At 51.3% G+C, this 19,305-nt stretch overlaps 1 protein-coding gene across 2 annotated transcripts in view; it reads right to left on the bottom strand.

Annotated features, from left to right (window-relative positions):
* Positions 1–824: 824 nt before the first annotated feature.
* The window catches only part of LOC132805822 (aryl hydrocarbon receptor-like), a 111,002-nt gene continuing 92,521 nt past the window's right edge, over positions 825–19,305 (bottom strand). For both annotated transcript variants that reach the window (XM_060821112.1, XM_060821113.1), the window contains exons 8-11: positions 19,017–19,126; positions 16,051–16,192; positions 7,073–8,492; positions 825–3,888 (exon numbers count right to left, since the gene is read on the bottom strand). In XM_060821112.1, the coding sequence (XP_060677095.1) occupies positions 3,805–3,888; positions 7,073–8,492; positions 16,051–16,192; positions 19,017–19,126 (1,756 nt within the window). In that variant the 3' untranslated portion in view covers positions 825–3,804. The remainder of the gene's footprint in view (positions 3,889–7,072; positions 8,493–16,050; positions 16,193–19,016; positions 19,127–19,305) is intronic.

The raw sequence follows: 19,305 nt of genomic DNA on the forward strand, positions 1-19,305 counted from the left end.
GTGGCACAAGGTCAAGGCAGTTTTATTTTCCTGAGCCACTTGACCTTGTGCCTCTAGGCATCCACAATATCCTGCTCTCTGATCCAAAGAATCAGCGTTTCACGCTGTTCAGTCTCCAGGCTTCAGTGAGAAAGTCTGCTTTGAACCTGGACAAAGTCAAAAATCACACAACACCCAGTTATAGTCCAACAGGTTTATTTCAAATAATTGTTTTTGAAATAGTGATTTCAAATAAACCTGTTGAACGATAGCCCAGTGTCATGTGAGTTTTGGCTTTGTCCAACACTGGTACCTCCACATCTTTGGAGCTGGATGTGCTGCCCTAATGGGGAGAGTGGGGTACCTGATCAACATTGACCCAGATACTTAGCGAGTTTGGAGACGTTTTGTAGCTCAGGTTAGGGTTTTGGATGTAGGTTTGCTCGCTGAGCTGGAAGGTTCATTTCTAGACGTTTCGTTACCCTACTAGGTAACATCTTCAGTGGGCCTCAGGTGAAGCACTGCTGAAAATTCCTACTTTCTATTTATACGTTTGGGTTGCTTTGGGTTGGTGATGTCATTTCCTGTGGTGATGTTATTTCCTGCTCTTTTTCTCAGGGGTAGTAGATGGGGTCTAATGTAATTCCAACCGGAACTCTATCAACAAACACAACGAGTTAGACCCCCTGAGAAAAAGAACAGGAAGTGACTTCACCACAGGAAATAACATCACCACAGGAAATGACATCACCAACCCAAAGAAACCCAAACATATAAATAGAAAGCAGGAATTTCTAGCATTGCTTCATCTGAGGCCCACTGAAGATGTTACCTAGTAGGGTGACGAAACGTCTGGAAATGAACCTTCCAGCTCAGGAAGCAAACCTACATCCAGGACCTAGATACTTGCTGGTGACCAGATCACAAAGAGCATTCTCAAAAGGCCTGGGAGGAAAGCTCATCCCCCTCTGTTTAGAGATTGGTGTGTAGAGAGGGAAAGGGATCAAACCAGGGACTATTTAGAACTGACATGGGAGAATGTTTAGGTTAAGAGGAAATTGGTGGTGTTACCATGGGAGCAGCATCATGCAGTGACAGGATGCAGCTTGTCAAATAGGAACTAGTCAATAATTTAGTATCATAACCTCTTTATTTACCTAATGTTGCACGAAGTCTGAAATATTCAGACGCAAACCACAATATCGGAAGATAAAATCTGAGTCTTGGTGTAAGACTAGACAAAAGGTCCATTTGGAGTTTAACAAAAGAGATGTTTCCTTGTGTTATAAAAGTTATAGCAGCTCAGTAATTTCAGACAGGACTGGGAATGAAGAGCATCTCTCAGTCCCACCAATCAGTGTCCAGTTACAATTGTTCCAAAATCAAAGGACTGTGGTTAGAACAACGCACAACAGTGTCCAAATTGTTACACTGTGACTGCTTCACAGAACGTGGGTAACGGGAGACATTGAAGTAAATGGTAAAAGTAATGAAATGTCTGTTTAAATTTTCTTTTAAAAACCCTATGGTATCACAGCTTTAAAAGGATTCTCAAAAGACTTCTTTTTTCATCATTTCTTTTATGATGAAGAGGGTTTTAGCATTGAATGCCTTCAGTATCCACCTCTAGTCTTTTTTGTTGCTTGCCTCCAGATCATCAATGAGAAACAAACCAGTTACACACAAAGGGATTAGTCACTAGAAGGTTAAGGCATTGTAGTCCTTCTGATCTCTCCATATCTGGCTGCTCTTCCTTTCATCCCCATCACCTCTGTCTGTCATCCTAACCCTTTCCTCATTCCCTCCTTACTTCCCACCTCTTGAAACTAACTGCATTATGATACACTTGTAATCCAGAAACTAGACCTGTTTAAATAGAAAGTGAATTGTGTTTTAACCAGATCCAATTAATCAATAACTCTTCACGCACAGTCCCATTTTTCAGGGTTTGTTTTAAATACCACTGGATCTCATTGTATTGTGCATCTATTGCCAAGGTAAAACATTAGTTGAGCCAGAGTGGGCACTTTTGATTGTCTAACGGAGGCCAAGATGAATTTTCCAGATTTATTTTCCCTGATAACTGGTCTGGATTCTTATCTGGCTTTCTGCCCCTCCCCCTCAACCCCCAAACTCTGAGGGGACCATTAGTTGCCAGTTCAGGCAAGGAGTGTATAGAATGGATTAACAAGGCACTGTAGCTGTGTGGGGCAAAGGCAGGTTTTTTTTTCCCCTGCCTGTCATTGAATAAAGGTCAGCAGCTCCCTCACCCTCAGCTTGAAGTGGGATCCCTTTGTGACGAAACTTTGCAGGGAGAGAGCCGAATGAACGATGTACCCTTGAAATGGGTGTGTGTGGGCTATCACTCAAACATCAACTCCATGTGCTGACAGTCACCTTTGGAAACACATTTTCAGCCTGGAGGTACAATTGATTTTAAACTCCAGGAAGAAGAAGTAGGGACGCTGGCATTACTTTGATAGGGTGGAGCAGACATCTTCCTTTCCATATGTGGCACATTTTTAGTTTCAAGTGTTCCTTCACTGTGCCAGCCTCTCAAACAAGCCCTCCATGAAGCCCACCACGTTCACACCCACACACACGCACAAACATACACCCACACACACAATCATGCACGCACACACCCATACACACACACAAAGACATACACATCCACACACACACACACACAAAGAAATACACATCCACACACACACACACCCACAGACACACATACACACACACAGTAAAAGACATACACACCCACACACACACACACAAAGACACACACACATCCACCCACAGACACACAGACACACACTCACAGACATACACACACACAGACATACACAGACACATGCACGTACACAGACACACACATACATACACAGACACACGCATATATATAGACATACACACTCACAGACATATACACACACAGACATACACACACAGACATACACACACACAGACATACACACACACATAGACACACACGCACGTACATAGACACACACGTACATAGACATACACACTCACAGACATATACACACACAGACATATACGCACACAGACATATACGCACATAGACATATACGCACACAGACATACACACACAGACATATACGCACACAGACATACACACACATACACACACACACACACACACACACACACACACACACACACACACACTTCCTGTGGTTTCCATTCTTGAAACACATTGCTTGAAAGTTTGAAAGTGAGAAAAAGAAGAAAAATGTCCCTGTAACTCTCAGCGACTTTATCATGTGGCAGAACCTGTGAAACCCACCTCTGTCGTTACGTCATTTCGGAAGATTGATCTGGGAAGGTCTTAAGTTTGATTTCTGGCATCTTTAAAAACCTTTCCTTGTGTCTTCCAAACAGCGACTCCCAGTCAAATGATGGGATTTACCTTTCCCGCTTACAAAAACCAGCAGATTAACTAACCAGGAATATTCAAGAGACAGTTTTCTTACTGAAAGCAAGGCTGTTCTCCAGAAATGCCATCCACTACAACCAAACCTTGAGGATGATCTTTTATGGGTAGAGGCAATAAATCTGCCATGTTGCAATTGTTTTCCTCAAAGCTTCTTGACACAGAGGAAGTCACGGACTTGTTGCAGCATTTACTACGACAAATTTAAGCCTCTGTCAAACAAAATCTTCTGAAGTTGAAAAGCTAAAAGCCACTTCCCTGATAAGGTTTGGATCTTCCAGGAGCCTTCACTCGTTGCCAAGGAGACAGTGGAGCCCTGAGCAAAGATGGCGTCAGATCTGTTCGTGAGAGGCCCGGCTGGTTCCTCATTGGGCGGAGCCATTGCCAAAAATCGGGGTACCGTTCAGAGCAGGGTGAAAGCCAAGAAAGCCATTGGAATCTTCTTTCATCTTTGAAAGGCAAGAACAAAAATTGGACAAGCATCATCAGAGGCCCTGGCTTCCAACTCCCTCGCTTCACCCAACCCAACTCTTTCGAAGGTGACTCAGATATAACTGTCATGGAACATCTTATTCAAATGTCTTCACCCAGAGAGTGAGGAGTCTGTGGAATTCTCTGCCACAGAATGTGGTTAACGCCAAACAATGGATGTGTTCAAGGAGTTGGATAGACAGGGTAGTGAAGAAGGCATTTGGTATGTTTGCCTTCATTGATCAGTGCACTGAGTACAGGAGTTGGGAGGTCATGTTGCGGCTGTACAGGACATTGGTTAGGCCACTGTTGGAATACTGCGTGCAATTCTGGTCTCCCTGCTACAGGGAGAGGGTTCAGAAAAGATTTACAAGGATGTTGCCAGGGTTGGAGGGTTTGAGCTACAGGGAGGGGCTGTTAGACTGGGGCTGTTTTCCCTGGAGTGTCGGAGACTGAGGGGTGAATTTATAGAGGTTTATAAAATCATGAGGGGCATGGATAGGATAAATAGACCAAGTCTGTTCCCCATGGTAACGAAGTCCAAAACTAGAGGGCTTAGGTTTGGGGTGAGATTTAAAAGGGACCTAAGGGGCAACTTTTTCACACAGACAGTGGTACGTGTATGGAATGAGCTGCCAGAGGAAGTGGTGAAGACTGGTACAATTGCAACATTTAAGAGGCATCTGGATGGGTATATGAATAGGAAGGGTTTAGAGGGATATGGGGCGGGTACTGGCAGGTGGGACTAGATTAATTTAGGATACCTGTTCGGCATGGACGGGTTGGACCGAAGGGTCTGTTTCTGTGTTGTATGACTCTATGACTCCATATAGTTCTTAGGGCTGAAGGGATCAAAGGATATGGGGGAGAAAGTGGGAGCAGGGGACTGAGTTGGATGGTCAGTCGTGATCGGATTGAGAGGGGGAGTAGGCTCAAAGGGCTCAATGGCCTCCTCCTGCTCCTAGTTTCTATGTTGCTATGTCCTGAGCCAATGACCCTCTGCCTCAGGACGTGACAATGCTGTCAAATGAGCCGAGCTGGAAATTTCACCTTCAATCTCACTCCACCCTGGGCACCAAACCCCAAGTTAACCTCCTACAACTCACGGGTGCACAGGTCTTACAGCTCATTGGCTGAGATATCACCTGTACAGCAAAGGCATGGGTCTGGAAGAAGGTTATTGCAATAACTGCACACGTGTAACTCACAAAGATCTGGCCTTGGTGAAACCATCTTGAAGGACCCAAAGCAAGTGTCCAGTTGATGAGATCTACCTGGAGGCGGCTGTACTGGGGTTAAGCTAAACTCTGTACAAAGCAATTTTCTGCTTCATTCCATGGATTCAAACTGCTCTGGACAGCAACACCATTTAGCCCCACGAGTTTCTTCCTGTCCTTCACTTCAGTTATGGCTGATTTAACAACAATTGCCTGCCTTTGATCCATAACCCCTCAATACCATTACCCAAGAAAAATGTGTCACCTCAGTCGAAAACCTCCTGCACGGCCCTTCGACAGAGAGAGTGCCACATTTTCACTCCCGCTCGGTCGTGAAGGATCGTTTCCCCGATCCCGACCTTTGATGGCCCGGCTCCAGATTTAACATCGCACCCTCGTGTTCTGACTTCTCAGCATCGAATCCCTATCAAATCCCTTAACCATTTCAAGCACGTCGATTAAGTCATCCCTCAACTTTCAAACTCTCAAAGGGAACACAGACCAAGTTGATGCCGTCAGTCGTCAGAATTGAAGCCTTTAAGCCCCAGAATCATTCTGGTGAATCTGTGCCATATTCCATGCCTCAGGCCAGACTATCTTTCCTGAGGTGTGGGGCCTGTTGTGTTCTTCTGAATACCATTCTCCCAGTGGGGATCAAGACCTGGACAACTGAAGGCCCACATCCCACCCTCTAGTTCTCCATCCAGCACAAAATCAATTTGGTTTCGGTGCGTTAGCTTTTAGTGGTTGGTTTAGCCTGGACAGACCTCTAAATATTCCATCCCTCTGTCCTCCCACAGCCCCACTCAAACAGACCGTGTTCCCCACCTCTGATCATATCAAAGGGCAAGTCAATGATGTTCCTTAAAGCGACAGGGTAAGTAGGAGAGACTAAACAGCTCCTCAAATCTGCTTCATCGGTCCACGTGATTTGATCTTCTACCCAGGTTCTACTTTTTTTTAAGATTAGATTCTCTACAGTGTGGAAACAGGCCCTTCGGCCTAAACAGTCCACACCGACCCTCCGAAGAGTAACCCACCCAGACCCATTTCCCTCTGACTAATGCACCTAACACTATGGGCAATTTAGCATGGCCAATTCACTTGACCTGCACATCTTTGGACTGTGGGAGGAAACCCACGCAGACACGGGGAGAATGTGCAAACTCTTCACAAAAAGGGGCAACTTTTTCACGCAGAGGGTGGTGCATGTGTGGAATGAGCTGCCAGAGGAAGTGGTGGAGGCTGGTACAATTATAATCTTGAAAAGACATTTGGACAGGTATGAATAGGAAAGGTAGAGAAGGAATGGGCCAAATGCAGGCAAGTGGGAGAGATTAGCTTGGGAAACTTAGTCCCTATAAACGAGTTGGACTGAAGGGTCTGTTTCCGTGCTGTATGGCGGCTGTCCAACAGAACACTTGTGGTGCAGTGGTAGTGTCCCTGCCTCTGGGCCAGGAGACCTGGGTTCAAGTCCCAGGTGCCCCGGGGATGCGTCGTCACATCCCCGAACAGATTGGTTCGGGGAATATCTACAAACACGCAGTAATATTACCAACTTCCCCAAGTGCTGATTAAACCAGTCCAAGTACCTTTCTGCTGGCTGTTGGCGCAATGCGCATTTCCCACGGAGGAACAGGAAATTCGCAAAATATCTCCCTCCCCCCTCAAAAAAAAACCCTGGGTGATTACGAAGAGGGAGGGGAAGCAGGAGGGTGATGCCAGTTTGGTTGGCATGTGCCAAGAATGGGGCAGCTGTAAATGCGTGAGGTCTGATTGTGAATGGGAATAAAGGATGTTAGATTCCGATGGGAAGCTCCCCCCACCCTCAGCTCAAAGCGGATGTTGAATTTGAACCACCTCCGGCGCTGAAAGGGGGGCGTTTCTGTTTACCATCGGGCCACTTCCTTTTTGTGTGGCGACGAAATGAAAGATCAGTGCCTACCTTGTACAGGTCCACAGGGTGCCAGCCATTTTGGTCTTCGGGATGCACGTGAGGGTACTCATGGCACAAAGGGACAGTTGATGCCGGGTGAAATACAGGGAGACTTGCACTCTTCCTGGGAGGTGTCGGGGGGGAGCTGAAACATGGAAACAGGGTTCCGCTGGCTTGGTTCTCCCTGGGGAACCAGCGGGTTGCACTCTGAGTCTCTCGTCCGTAACTAGGGAGTGCAATTCCTGGATGACTGAAGTCCAGTCTGCTCTGCTGAGAGGGAGCTCCACAGACCGTGCCGTTTGCAGGGGTGGGTGCCAGGTTAAGGAGGGGTACGTTTTGCTGCGATTCAGCTCTGCCGCTGTGTGGGCCTCTCGGGTACCCACTGGCGCAGCTTGGGTTGAGCCCGCCGATGGGGAATGGATTGGGATCGCCAGGCTGCTGGAGATAACAGCCTGACTGCTGGCTGCACTGCTGCCAATGAACCCGCTGCGGCAGCTTCAGCTCCCGTCTGGCTGCCCGCTGCTCACAGCGGGCTTGCTGCTGCGCGCACTGGCGCGGCGCGGGAGCCGGGCTCGGCGGGGGTGGCAGCCGCTGCGCGGGGTGGGGCCACTGCCCTCTGTGCTGGCCGTGCTGCATTCTGTGCGCCAGGCTACAAGGTGGCACCAGCCCATGGGTCAAGCGATTCACCTTTGACGGCGGTTGGGGCATCGATGACGGGGCACTCGGCTGCCCGGAGGAGGATGGCATCCAAGGAGAGCCCTTGCCCCTGTCTTGCGCGGCGTCCGAACGTTGAGCCAACTGGCGTCCTGTGCCCAAGTCTGGCTGCAGACTGTTCAGTGGGCAAGGGCCCAGCTCCTTCTTCTTAAGTGACTCCTGAATGTAAGACAGGACCTGGTCGTTTGTGAGTATGTCACTGAGGGGGCTTTCTGAAACTCCCTCCATGGTCAATGTGCTTTCCACCCAGTGCATCAGTTCCAGGTCCTCTGGCCCCAAGCTTTCCAGTACATCTGGGAAGCCAGTAAATGCCTCATCGTTGTCACCTTGTAGCATATCGTCCAACAGGGACAACAGGTCAGCATCCTGCTTGAAGGCGCCCTCTTCCTCTTTGATGTTTTTCTCTCCATTCTGGGGACCCAGTGCACTCCCTCCCAGCTCAACCCCTCCACTGACCCGGCTGATGGAGTACTTCGGCTCAGTGGCTGGGGGTCTGATGTACACGGCCCTGTCTTGGCTCATCATGATGCCCAGGAGCGAGTTGGGATCCATGTATCCACTCTGTGGCACACTGCTGTTGCTGCTCTCCGACGGAAAGGAACTGGTGAGGCCGAGCATTGGCAAACCATGGTCATAGAGCACAGCCTGTCCTGTTGAGAACGGAAGTGGAAACGGCATTGTCCGCTTCTGGAAGTGGTCCAGCCCTTCCTTGTCTCTGTGGGGAGAGAAGGGAATGGCTTAACTTCTTGCGAGGTTTGAGAATAGAAAAACAGAGCGCAGTTATACCACATGCAAAGTGAGAGCTCCGGACCGTACAATATGGTGAGGACACGTGTAAAGGAGCAGAGAGGAGGGTGGGAAGGAGGGGGAGGGAGCAGGGTGTGATACCCAAGCTCAGCGTGTGATACCGAGGGGAAATGAAAGGTTGGCCTTTATTTCAAAGGGAATCGAGTATTTTTGTCTTATTCATTCACAGGCCACAGGCGTTGTGGGCTGGCCAGCAGTTATTGCCTGACCCTAGTTGCCCTTGAGATTGTAAAAGTGTGCAGGATTTGCTAAAACTGTCCAAGGCGCTAGTCAGACCACAGCTGAATGCTACAAAGAGCAATCCAGCCCAGGAACAGGCCCTTCGGCCCTCCAAGCCTGTCCCGACACATTTTGCCCCTCCATACTAAAACTGTCTTCACTTACAGGATCCGTATCCCTCAGATCCCTTCCTATTCATGTACTCGCTCGGGTGAATGCTGCTATTGTGTCTGCTTCCATCCCCTCCTCTGGCAGTGTGTTCCATGCACACGTCCCCCTTTGTGTGAAAAACCTGCCTCGCACATCTCTTTTAAACTCCCCCCCCCCACCCGCACCTGTACCTTGAAGCTGTCTCCCCTAGTAACAGACCCCTCCACCCTGGGGAAAAGCCTCATACTTCCCACTCTATCCACGCCTTTCACAATCTTATGAACGTCTACCAGGTCGCCCCCCCCTCAACCTCCTGCGTTCCAGTGAAAACAATCCCAGTCTATCCAACCTTTCTTCATCGCTAAAATCCCCCTCCAACATCCTGGTAAACCTTTGCTGTCCCCTCTCCCAAAGCATCCACATCCTCCTGGTAGTGCGGTGACCAGAACCATATGTTGTCCACGAATACTGTGAACGGTTTTGGAGCCCTTAGCTAAGGATGGCCAGAATGCCATTGGAGGAAGAAGATTCACTCAGCTGATCCCAGGTATGGAACATCTTATCAGGAGAAGTTGAGTAGATTGGGCCTGTACTCATTGGAATATGGATGAATGAGAGACAATCTTATTGTAAAATACACAATTCTGAGGGAACCTGACAGGGTAGATGTTTCTGCTTGTGGGAGAGTCTGGGACCAGAGGGCATCATCTCAGAATAAGGGGTTGCCCATTGAAGACAGAGATTGAGGAGGAATGTCTTCTCTCAGAGGGGAGTTGAATCTATGGAACTCTTTACCACAGAGGGCTGTCGAGGCTGCGTTATTATTCAAGGCTGACAGACTTTTTACTCAGGAAGGGAATCAAGGGTGGATGGGGGGAAAAGCCAGGAAAAGGGGGTTGAGGATGATTGGATCAGCCCCGATCTCATGAGGTGAGAGAGCAGACTCAAGGGGCTGAATGGCCCACTCTGGTCTCGTGGTATTAATACAACAGGACTGCAAAGCCCAAGAGAAGTGAGAGAAAGAGAAATCGAGTAAGTGGGGTTAGAATAGATTGAATGAAGATGTAAGATTATGTAAATCTGTTTTTTAGATGAGAATCAGTCTGACCATTGTGACACTGGAGAAAGTGAGGACTGCAGATGCTGGAGATCAGAGCTGAAAATGTGTTGCTGGAAAAGCGCAGCAGGTCAGGCAGCATCCAAGGAACAGGAGATTCGACGTTTCGGGCATGAGCCCTTCTTCAGGAATGAGGAAAGTGTGTCCAGCAGGCTAAGATAAAAGGTAGGGAGGAGGGACTTGGGGGAGGGGCGTTGGAAATGTGATAGGTGGAAGGAGGTTAAGGTGAGGGTGATAGGCCGGAGTGGGGTGGGGGCGGAGAGATCGGGAAGAAGATTGCAGGTTAGGAAGGTGGTGCTGAGTTCGAGGGTTGGGACTGAGACAAGGTGGGGGGAGGGGAAATGAGGAAGCTGGAGAAATCGGAGTTCATCCCTTGTGGTTGGAGGGTTCCTAGATGGAAGATGAGGTGCTCTTCCTCCAGCCGTCGTGTTGCCATGGTCTGGCGATGGAGGAGTCCAAGGACCTGCATGCCCTTGGTGGAGTGGGAGAGGGAGTTGAAGTGTTGAGCCACGGGGTGGTTGGGTTGGTTGGTCCGGGTGTCCCAGAGGTGTTCTCTGAAACGTTCCGTAAGTAGGCGGCCTGTCTCCCCAATATAGAGGAGGCCACATCGGGTGCAGCGGATGCAGTAAATGATGTGTATGGAGGTGCAGGTGAATTTGTGGCGGATATGGAAGGATCCCTCGGGGCCTTGGAGGGAAGTGAGGGAGGAGGTGTGGGTACAAGTTTTACATTTCCTGCGGTTGCAGGGGAAGGTCCCGGGAGTGGAGGTTCGGTCGGTAGGGGGTGTGGACTTGACGAGGGAGTCACGAAGGGAGTGGTCTTTTTGGAACGCTAATAGGGGAGGGGAGGGAAATATATCCCTGGTGGTGGGGTCCGTTTGGAGGTGGCGGAAATGTCGGCGGATGATACGATGTATATGGAGGTTGGTGGGGTGGTAGGTGAGAACCAGTGGGGTTCTGTCTTGGTGGTGATTGGAGGGGCGGGGCTCAAGGGCGGAGGAGCGGGAAGTGGAGGAGATGCGGTGGAGGGCATCGTCGATCACGTCTGGGGGGAAATTGCGGTCTTTGAAGAAGGAGGCCATCTGGGTTGTACGGTATTAGAACTGGGCCTCCTGGGAGCAGATGCGGCGGAGACGAAGGAATTGGGAATATGGGGTGGCGTTTTTACAGGGGGCAGGGTGGGAGGAGGTGTAGTCTAGGTAGCTGTGGGAGTCAGTCGGTTTATAGTAAATGTCCATGTTGAGTCGGTCGCCTGAGATAGAAATGGAAAGGTCTAGGAAGGGGAGGGAGGAGTCTGAGACGGTCCAGGTAAATTTGAGGTCGGGGTGGAAGGTGTTAGTAAAGTGGATGAACTGTTCAACCTCCTCGTGGGAGCACGAGGCAGCGCCGATACAGTCATCAATGTAGCGGAGGAAAAGGTGGGGTATGGTGCCAGTGTAGTTGCGGAAGATGGACTGTTCCACATATCCTACGAAGAGGCAGGCCTAGCTGGGGCCCGTGCGGGTGCCCATGGCTACTCCTTTGGTTTGGAGGAAGTGGGAGGATTGGGAAGAGAAGTTGTTCAGGGTGAGGACCAGTTCAGTCAGTCGAAGGAGGGTGTCAGTGGAAGGGTACTGGTTGGTACGGCGGGAAAGGAAGAAGCGGAGGGCTTTGAGTCCTTCGTGATGGGGGATGGAGGTGTACAGGGACTGGATGTCCATGGTGAAGATAAGGCGCTGGGGACCGGGGAAGCGAAAATCATGGAGGAGGTGGAGGGCGTGGGTGGTGTTCCGAACGTAAGTGGGGAGTTCTTGGACTAAGGGGGACAGGACCGTGTTGAGGTACGCGGAGATGAGTTCTATGGGGCAGGAGCAGGCTGAGACAATGGGTCGGCCGGGGCAGGCAGGTTTGTGGATCTTGGGCAGGAGGTAGAAACGGGCGGTGCGGGGTTGTGGGACTATGAGGTTGGAGGCGGTGGATGGGAGATCCCCTGAGGTGATGAGGTTATGGATGGTCTGGGAGATGGTGGTTTGGTGGTGGGAGGTGGGGTCATGGTGAAGGGGGCAGTAGGAGGAGGTGTCCATGAGCTGGCGTTTAGCCTCAGCGGTGTAAAGGTCGGTGCGCCAAACTACTACCGCGCCTCCCTTGTCTGCCAGTTTGATGGTGAGGTTGGGGTTGGAGCGGAGGGAGTGGAGGGCTGCACGGTCTGAGGGTGAGAGGTTGGAGTGGGTGAGAGGGGTGGACAGGTTGAGTCGGTTAATGTCGCGGCGGCAGTTGGCTATAAAGAGATCGAGGGTGGGTAAGAGGCCAGCACGGGGTGTCCAGGTGGATGGGGTGTGTTGGAGGTGGGAGAAGGGGTCGTCAGAGGGTGGGTGAAAATCCTGGTTGAAGAAGTAGGCGCGGAGGCGAAGGTGGCGGAAGAATTGTTCAATATCTCGCCGCGTGTTGAACTCATTAATCCGAGGGCGTAGGGGAATGAAGGTGAGGCTTCTGCTGAGGACTGATCTTTCATCCTCAGAAAGGGGGAGGGTCTGGAGGGATGGTGAAGACCCGGCAAGGCTGGGAGCTAGGACCTGGTGTGGGCTGGAGCTGGGAGAGGGGGCGGGGTTAGGCGTCGGGGTGGGGATGGAGATTGGTGTGGGGGCGGGGTTAGGCATGGTGATGGAGATTGGTGTGGGGGCGGGGTTAGGTGTGGTGATGGAGATTGGCGTGGGGGGGCGGGGTTAGGCGTCGGGGTGGGGATTGGTGTGGGGGGCGGGGTTAGGCGTGGTGATGGAGATTGGCGTGGGGGGCGGGGTTAGGCGTGGTGATGGAGATTGGTGTGGGGGGCGGGGGTAGGCATGGTGATGGAGATTGGTGTGGGGGCGGGGTTAGGCATGGTGATGGAGATTGGTGTGGGGGCGGGGTTAGGCGTGGTGATGGAGATTGGTGTGGGGGCGGGGTTAGGCGTGGTGATGGAGATTGGCGTGGGGGGCGGGGTTAGGCGTGGTGATGGAGATTGGTGTGGGGGGCGGGGGTAGGCATGGTGATGGAGATTGGTGTGGGGGCGGGGTTAGGCGTGGTGATGGAGATTGGTGTGGGGGCGGGGTTAGGCGTGGTGATGGAGATTGGTGTGGGGGCAGGGTTAGGCGTGGTGATGGAGATTGGTGTGGGGGCGGGGTTAGGCGTGGTGATGGAGATTGGTGTGGGGGCGGGGTTAGGCGTGGTGATGGAGATTGGTGTGGGGGCAGGGTTAGGCATGGTGGTGGAGATTGGTGTGGGGGCGGGGTTAGGCGTGGTGATGGAGATTGGTGTGAGGGCGGGGTTAGGCATGGTGATGGAGATTGGCGTGGGGGGCGGGGGTAGGCGTGGTGATGGAGATTGGCGTGGGGGCGGGGGTAGGCGTGGTGATGGAGATTGGTGTGGGGGCGGGGTTAGGCGTGGTGATGGAGATTGGCGTGGGGCGCGGGGTTAGGCGTGGTGATGCAGATTGGTGTGGGGGCGGGGTTAGGCATGGTGATGGAGATTGGTGTGGGGGCGGGGTTAGGCGTGGTGATGGAGATTGGCGTGGGGGGCAGGGTTAGGCATGGTGATGGAGATTGGTGTGGGGGCGGGGTTAGGCGTGGTGATGGAGATTGGTGTGGGGGCGGGGTTAGGCGTGGTGATGGAGATTGGTGTGGGGGCGGGGTTAGGCGTGGTGATGGAGATTGGTGTGGGGGCGGGGGTAGGCGTGGTGATGGAGATTGGTGTGGGGGGCGGGGTTAGGCGTGGTGATGGAGATTGGTGTGGGGGCGGGGTTAGGCGTGGTGGATGGAGCGCGGCGTGGGGGCGCGGGGTTAGGCGTGGTGATGGAGATTGGTGTGGGGGGCGGGGTTAGGCGTGGTGATGGAGATTGGTGTGGGGGCGGGGTTAGGCGTGGTGGATGGAGCGCGGCGTGGGGGCGCGGGGTTAGGCGTGGTGATGGAGATTGGTGTGGGGGCGGAGACGCATGCGGCGTGGTCGTCGTGCAGGTTAGTGATGTCACTGGGGGCGGACGTGGCTGTGGCGACGACAGAAACGGTGTTATTCCCGATAGCCGGTGACCCCGCGGGGGTCGCGAATCTGTCGGCGATGGTCTTCCTGGCGATCGTGGAGGCGGTTGTCTGGGCGGCGATCATGGAGGCTGCGAGGTCGATGGGGGCGGAAGTGACACAGACAGCCTCACACAGGGAAACTCCCACCTTCAGGACGTTATCTGGGCCGACATGACACCAATTGTTCAAGTTCATTTGGGAATGTAACTTGTAAAAAAAAAGGTTTTGCCATTTACATATGAAAGTACCGAAGCCGACATGGTCATTCTAAAAGATGAGAGACTTAACAAACAATCTGGGTCTTTTTCCAGATATAATTTCAGTTACATCATACTGTAATTAGATTAGATTAGATTACTTACAGTGTGGAAATCTTTTGCTATAAATTCTGTGTCTTACAATCTTATTCCCCGCAACTACCTGATGAAGGAGCATCGCTCCGAAAGCTAGTGTTTCCAAATAAACCTGTTGGACTATAACCCGGTGCTGTGTGTTTTTTAACTTTGAATGAACACGTAAGTGAAGATGAAGCACGTTGTTGTTGAAGGCACCAGCTCTGGGCAGAGCAGTAATGAACCTGTGCAGCAACGTCAAAGTGTTCACTCATTGCAACAGCAGTGTGTACATTCAACTCAGCTCCCACCCCCCAGTATTGCAGGAATAATGCTGAATATCTGAAATAGCTTACACTAACAAGATCAACACCGCTACACATTTTGTCTCAAAGTCGCTGAAGGAATCGGTTCGAACATTGGTTGGCTCCAGGAAAATAGGGTTTGCTTTTTAGTGTGTTAGCTCAGTGAGGTGTAACGTGAGGAGAGAAACAAAAAAAGACTTATACACTTAATGGTGAGGTCTGAGGGAGTGCTGCTGAACAAAGAGACCTTGGAGTGCAGGTTCATAGCTCCTTGAAAGTGGAGCTGCAGGTAGATAGGATAGTGAAGAAGGCGTTTGGTATGCTTTCCTTTATTGGTCAGAGTATTGAGTACAGGAGTTGGGAGGGTCATGTTGCAGCTGTACAGGACATTGGTTAGGTCACTGTTGGAATATTGCATGCAGTTCTGGTCTCCTTCCTATTGGAAAGATGTTGTGAAACTTGAAAGGGTTCAGAAAAGATTTACAAGGATGTTGCTAGAGTTGGAGGATTTGAGCTACAGGGAGAGGCTGAACAGGGTGGGGCTGTTTTCCCTGGAGCGTCGGAGGCTGAGGGGTGACCTTATAGAGGTTTATAAAATCATGAGGGGCGTGGAGAGGGTAAATAGATAAAGTCTTTTCTCTGGGGTGGGGGAGTCCAGAATTAGAGGGCATAGGTTTAGGATGAGAGGGGAAAGATATAAAAGGGACCTAAGGGGCAACTTTTTCATGCAGAGGGTGGTACGTGTATGGAATGAGATGCCAGAGGACGGTGGGTGGCCCGGTGGCACAGTGGTTAGCACTGCTGCCTCACAGCACCAGAGACCTGGGTTCAATTCCCGCCTCAGGCGAGTGTCTGTGTGGAGTTTGCACATTCTCCCCGTGTCTGCGTGGGTTTCCTCCGGGTGCTCCGGTTTCCTCCCACAGTCCAAAGACGTGCGGGTCAGGTGAATTGGACAGGCTAAATTGCCCGTAGTGTTAGGTAAGGGGTATGGGTGGGTTGTGGACTTGTTGGGCCGGAGGGCCTGTTTCCACACTATAAGTAATCTAATCTAATCCAAAGGAAGTGGTGGAGGCTGGTACAATTGCAACATTTAAGAGGCATTTGGAAGGGTATATGAATAGGAAGGGTTTGGAGGGATATGGGCCGGGTGCTGGCAGGTGGGACTAGATTGGGTTGGGATATCTGGACGGGTTGGACCGAAGGGTCTGTTTCCGTGCTGTATGACCCTATGACACAGTTTGTTTTTCCCAATCAGCGGAGGATCTCAGTTAAGGCCTGAAACACAGCACAGAGCGATTTCGGGGTCTACGCACGTTAGGAGTCTCTGCTTTGCGATGATGCAGTCCGGCAGGCCGTTCTTGTAAACGAGGCGGGCGTTTGCTTGGACCCAGATCCAGACATTCTGCTTGGTCAGCAGCCTGAAGATAGTCATGCCACTCTCACCCGTCTTCATCACTGCAAGAGGGAAAGAAAGGAAGGCTCAAACACGACAAAGCAGCCAGGAGTTGTCGAATAGAGAGCAAAAGAAAAAAACTGAAAAAAGAGACAGAGAGAGCAAATGCAGAAACCAGGAGAAAAAGAGTGAGAGTGAGAATGGAAGAGAGGGGTTGGGGGCGGTGAAAGAGGGTACAAGAGCAAAAGAGAGAATGTGCACAGAAAAGGGAGTGCGTGAGAAAGAGCGAGCACACAAGAGAGTAGGAGAGAACACGATAGAGTGAAAGAGGAAGGAAAACAGAGAGAGCTCAAGTCAGAGGCAGCATGAGAGAAAACACACAAAGAAAGGAGAAAGTCTAAGGGAGGGTGTGTGTGTGTGTGTTCGTGCATGTGTGTGTGTGAATGTGTGTGCGCGTGCGTGTGTGTGACTGTGCGTGTGTGTGTGTGTGTGCGTGTGTGTGAGTGCGTGTGTGTGTGTGCGTGCATGTGAGTGTGCGTGTGTGTGTGAATGCGTATGTGCGCGTGTGTGTGTGAGTGTGTGTGTGTGAGTGCGTGAGTGTGCGTGCGTGTGTGTGTGTGCAGTGTGTGTGTGTGAGTGAGTGAGAGTGCGTGTGTGTGAGTGAGTGTGTGAGTTAGTGAGTGTGTGTGGGTGAGAGGGTCTGTGCGTGTGAGTGTGTATGTGAGTGTGAGTGTGTGTGTGTGTGTGAGTGCGTGAGTGTGTGTGTGTGCATGTGTGTGAGTGTGCATGCGTGTGTGTGTGTGAGAGTGCGTGTGAGTTAGTGAGAGTGTGTGAGGGTGTGTGGGTGTGTGTGTATGTGCGTGTTTGCATGCGTGTGTGAGTGTGTGTATGAGTGTGCGTGTGTGAGTATGCGTGTGTGTGGGTGTGTGTGTGTGTGTGTATTGTGTGAGTATGTGTGCGTGTGTGTGTGCGTGCGCATGCATGTGTGTGTATGTGAGTGAGTGTGTGAGTTAGTGAGTGTGAGGGTGTGTGTGAGTGAGTGTGGGTTAGTGAGTGTGAGTGGATGCGTGTGTGTGAGGGTGTGTGTGTGTGGGTGTGTGTGCGTGCATGTGTGTGTGTGCGCGTGTGTGTGCGCGTGCGTGCGTGTGTGTGCATGCATGTGACAGTGTGTGTGTGTGCGTGCATGTGTGTGTGTGTGCGCGCGCGTGCGTGTGTGTGCATGCATGTGACAGTGTGCGTGTGTGTGCATGCGTGTGTGAGTGTGTATGTGTGTCTGTGTGTGTGTGAGTGTGTGCGTGTGGGTGTGTGTGTGTGTGCACGTGTGTGTGCGTACGTGCATGTGTGTGAGTGTGTGTGTGCGTGTGTGTGCGTGCATGTGAGAGTGTGCGTGTGTATGTGCATGCGTGTGTGAGTGTGTGTGTGTGCAAGCGTGTGTGAGTGTGCAAGCGTGTGTGAGTGTGCATGCGTGTGTGCGCGCGTGTGTGCGCGCATGCTTGTGTGTGTGTGTGCGTGTCTGTATGTGTGAGTGTGCGTGCATGTGTGTGTGTGAGTGTGTGTATGAGTGTGCATGTGTGAGTGTGCATGTGTGTGTGTGTGTGGAAAAGAGAGAGAGAGCATGCAGAAAACAGATAGTGTGAAAATGGGCAGAGGTGTGTAAAAGGGAGAGCGTACCCAAGAGAGAGAATGTGAAAATGATAGAGAAGGGAAGCGAGAGAGAGAAGGGAAAATGAGGCAAAGAGAGATGGGGGAGAGACACAGCAGAGATAGAATAGAGAGGGGGAGAGGGAAGGAAGGAAGGATACTGTGTCCACAATCTGTTATAATTCACTAACATTACGCAGGTTTCACAATGGGCCATAAGAAGGCAAAGAAGCTGAACTGGGCCATTCAGCCCATCAAGTCAGGCTGCTCCATTCAATGACATCATGACTGAGCTGATCAGGCTCAACCCCACTTTCCTGCCTTTTCCCCCATAATACTTGATGAAAAATCTCTCTGTCTCAGCCTTGAACATACTTAACGACAATAACACAATACTAAAGCATAAGCTCAGTATCACCCCAGCCTTCATTCACCCCATCTCCCATTCTCTCTTTGTTGTTCAATACTGACATATCCGGCACCACGTTCCTTGACTTTTTAATCTTTACATCAGGATATATGAGGATCTGATCCACAGAAAACCGAGGCACTTCACCTTCTCCTGCATATTCTGGTTTTGTGTCGAGGGAGCGTGACGCTGGAAAAGCGCAGCAGGTCAGGCAGCATCCGGGGAGCAGGACAATCGACGTTTCAGGCAAAAGCCCTTCATCAGGAATGAGGCTGGGCGCCTCGGGGGGGGGGGGGGGGGGGGTGGAGAGATAAATGGGAGGGGGTGGGGCTGGGGAGAAGGTAGCTGAGAGTGCAATAGGTGGATGGAGGTGGGGGTGAAGGTGAAAGGTCGGAGGGGAGGGTGAGGTGGACAGGTGGGAAGGGAGACAGACAGGTGGGACAGGTCATGAGGACGGTGCTGAGCTGGAAGGCTGGAACTTGGGTGAGGTGGGGGGAGGGGAAATGAGGAAACTGGTGAAGTCCACATTGATGCCCTGGGGTTGGAGGGTTTCGAGGTGGAAAATGAGGCTTTCATCCTCTAGGTGTTGGGTAGTTAGGGAGTAGCGATGGAGGAGGCCCAGGACCAGCATGTCCTTGGCAGAGGGGGAGGGGGAGTTGAGGTGTATTGCCACGGGGCGGTGGGGTTGGTTAGTGCGGGTGTCCCAGAGATGTGCAATGCAGTGCCCATGGGGGCAGCAGAAATGAAATGGAGACAGGAGGAATGGAAGAAAACCCAGGGGAGGATAAAACTGAAGGCAACTCATGCCCAATGGCGGGCAGTTGTCCAGTACTTACATCGGACATGGTTGTCTGCACAGTAAAGCATGTCATCAGCATGAATAAACTGGTATCCCGACCCTCGCATACACAGCTCCAGTTCCGAGTAACCCAGCACAATCCGAGCCCTAGAAATAACAACAAGAAACAACAGGGGGAGTCAACATTCTGCCTTAATTACTTCTCTCACAGAATTGCCACCAAAACCGGCCATCGAAGGAGAAGCGGCAATTTATGAAACACTACCCATGAACCAAATCCAGTTGGTGATCCATTTTAAACTTCCACTCAACGCAATGTACTCTCA

Source organism: Hemiscyllium ocellatum, chromosome X (assembly GCF_020745735.1).
Source record: "Hemiscyllium ocellatum isolate sHemOce1 chromosome X, sHemOce1.pat.X.cur, whole genome shotgun sequence".
In the NCBI taxonomy this organism is placed as follows: domain Eukaryota; kingdom Metazoa; phylum Chordata; class Chondrichthyes; order Orectolobiformes; family Hemiscylliidae; genus Hemiscyllium; species Hemiscyllium ocellatum.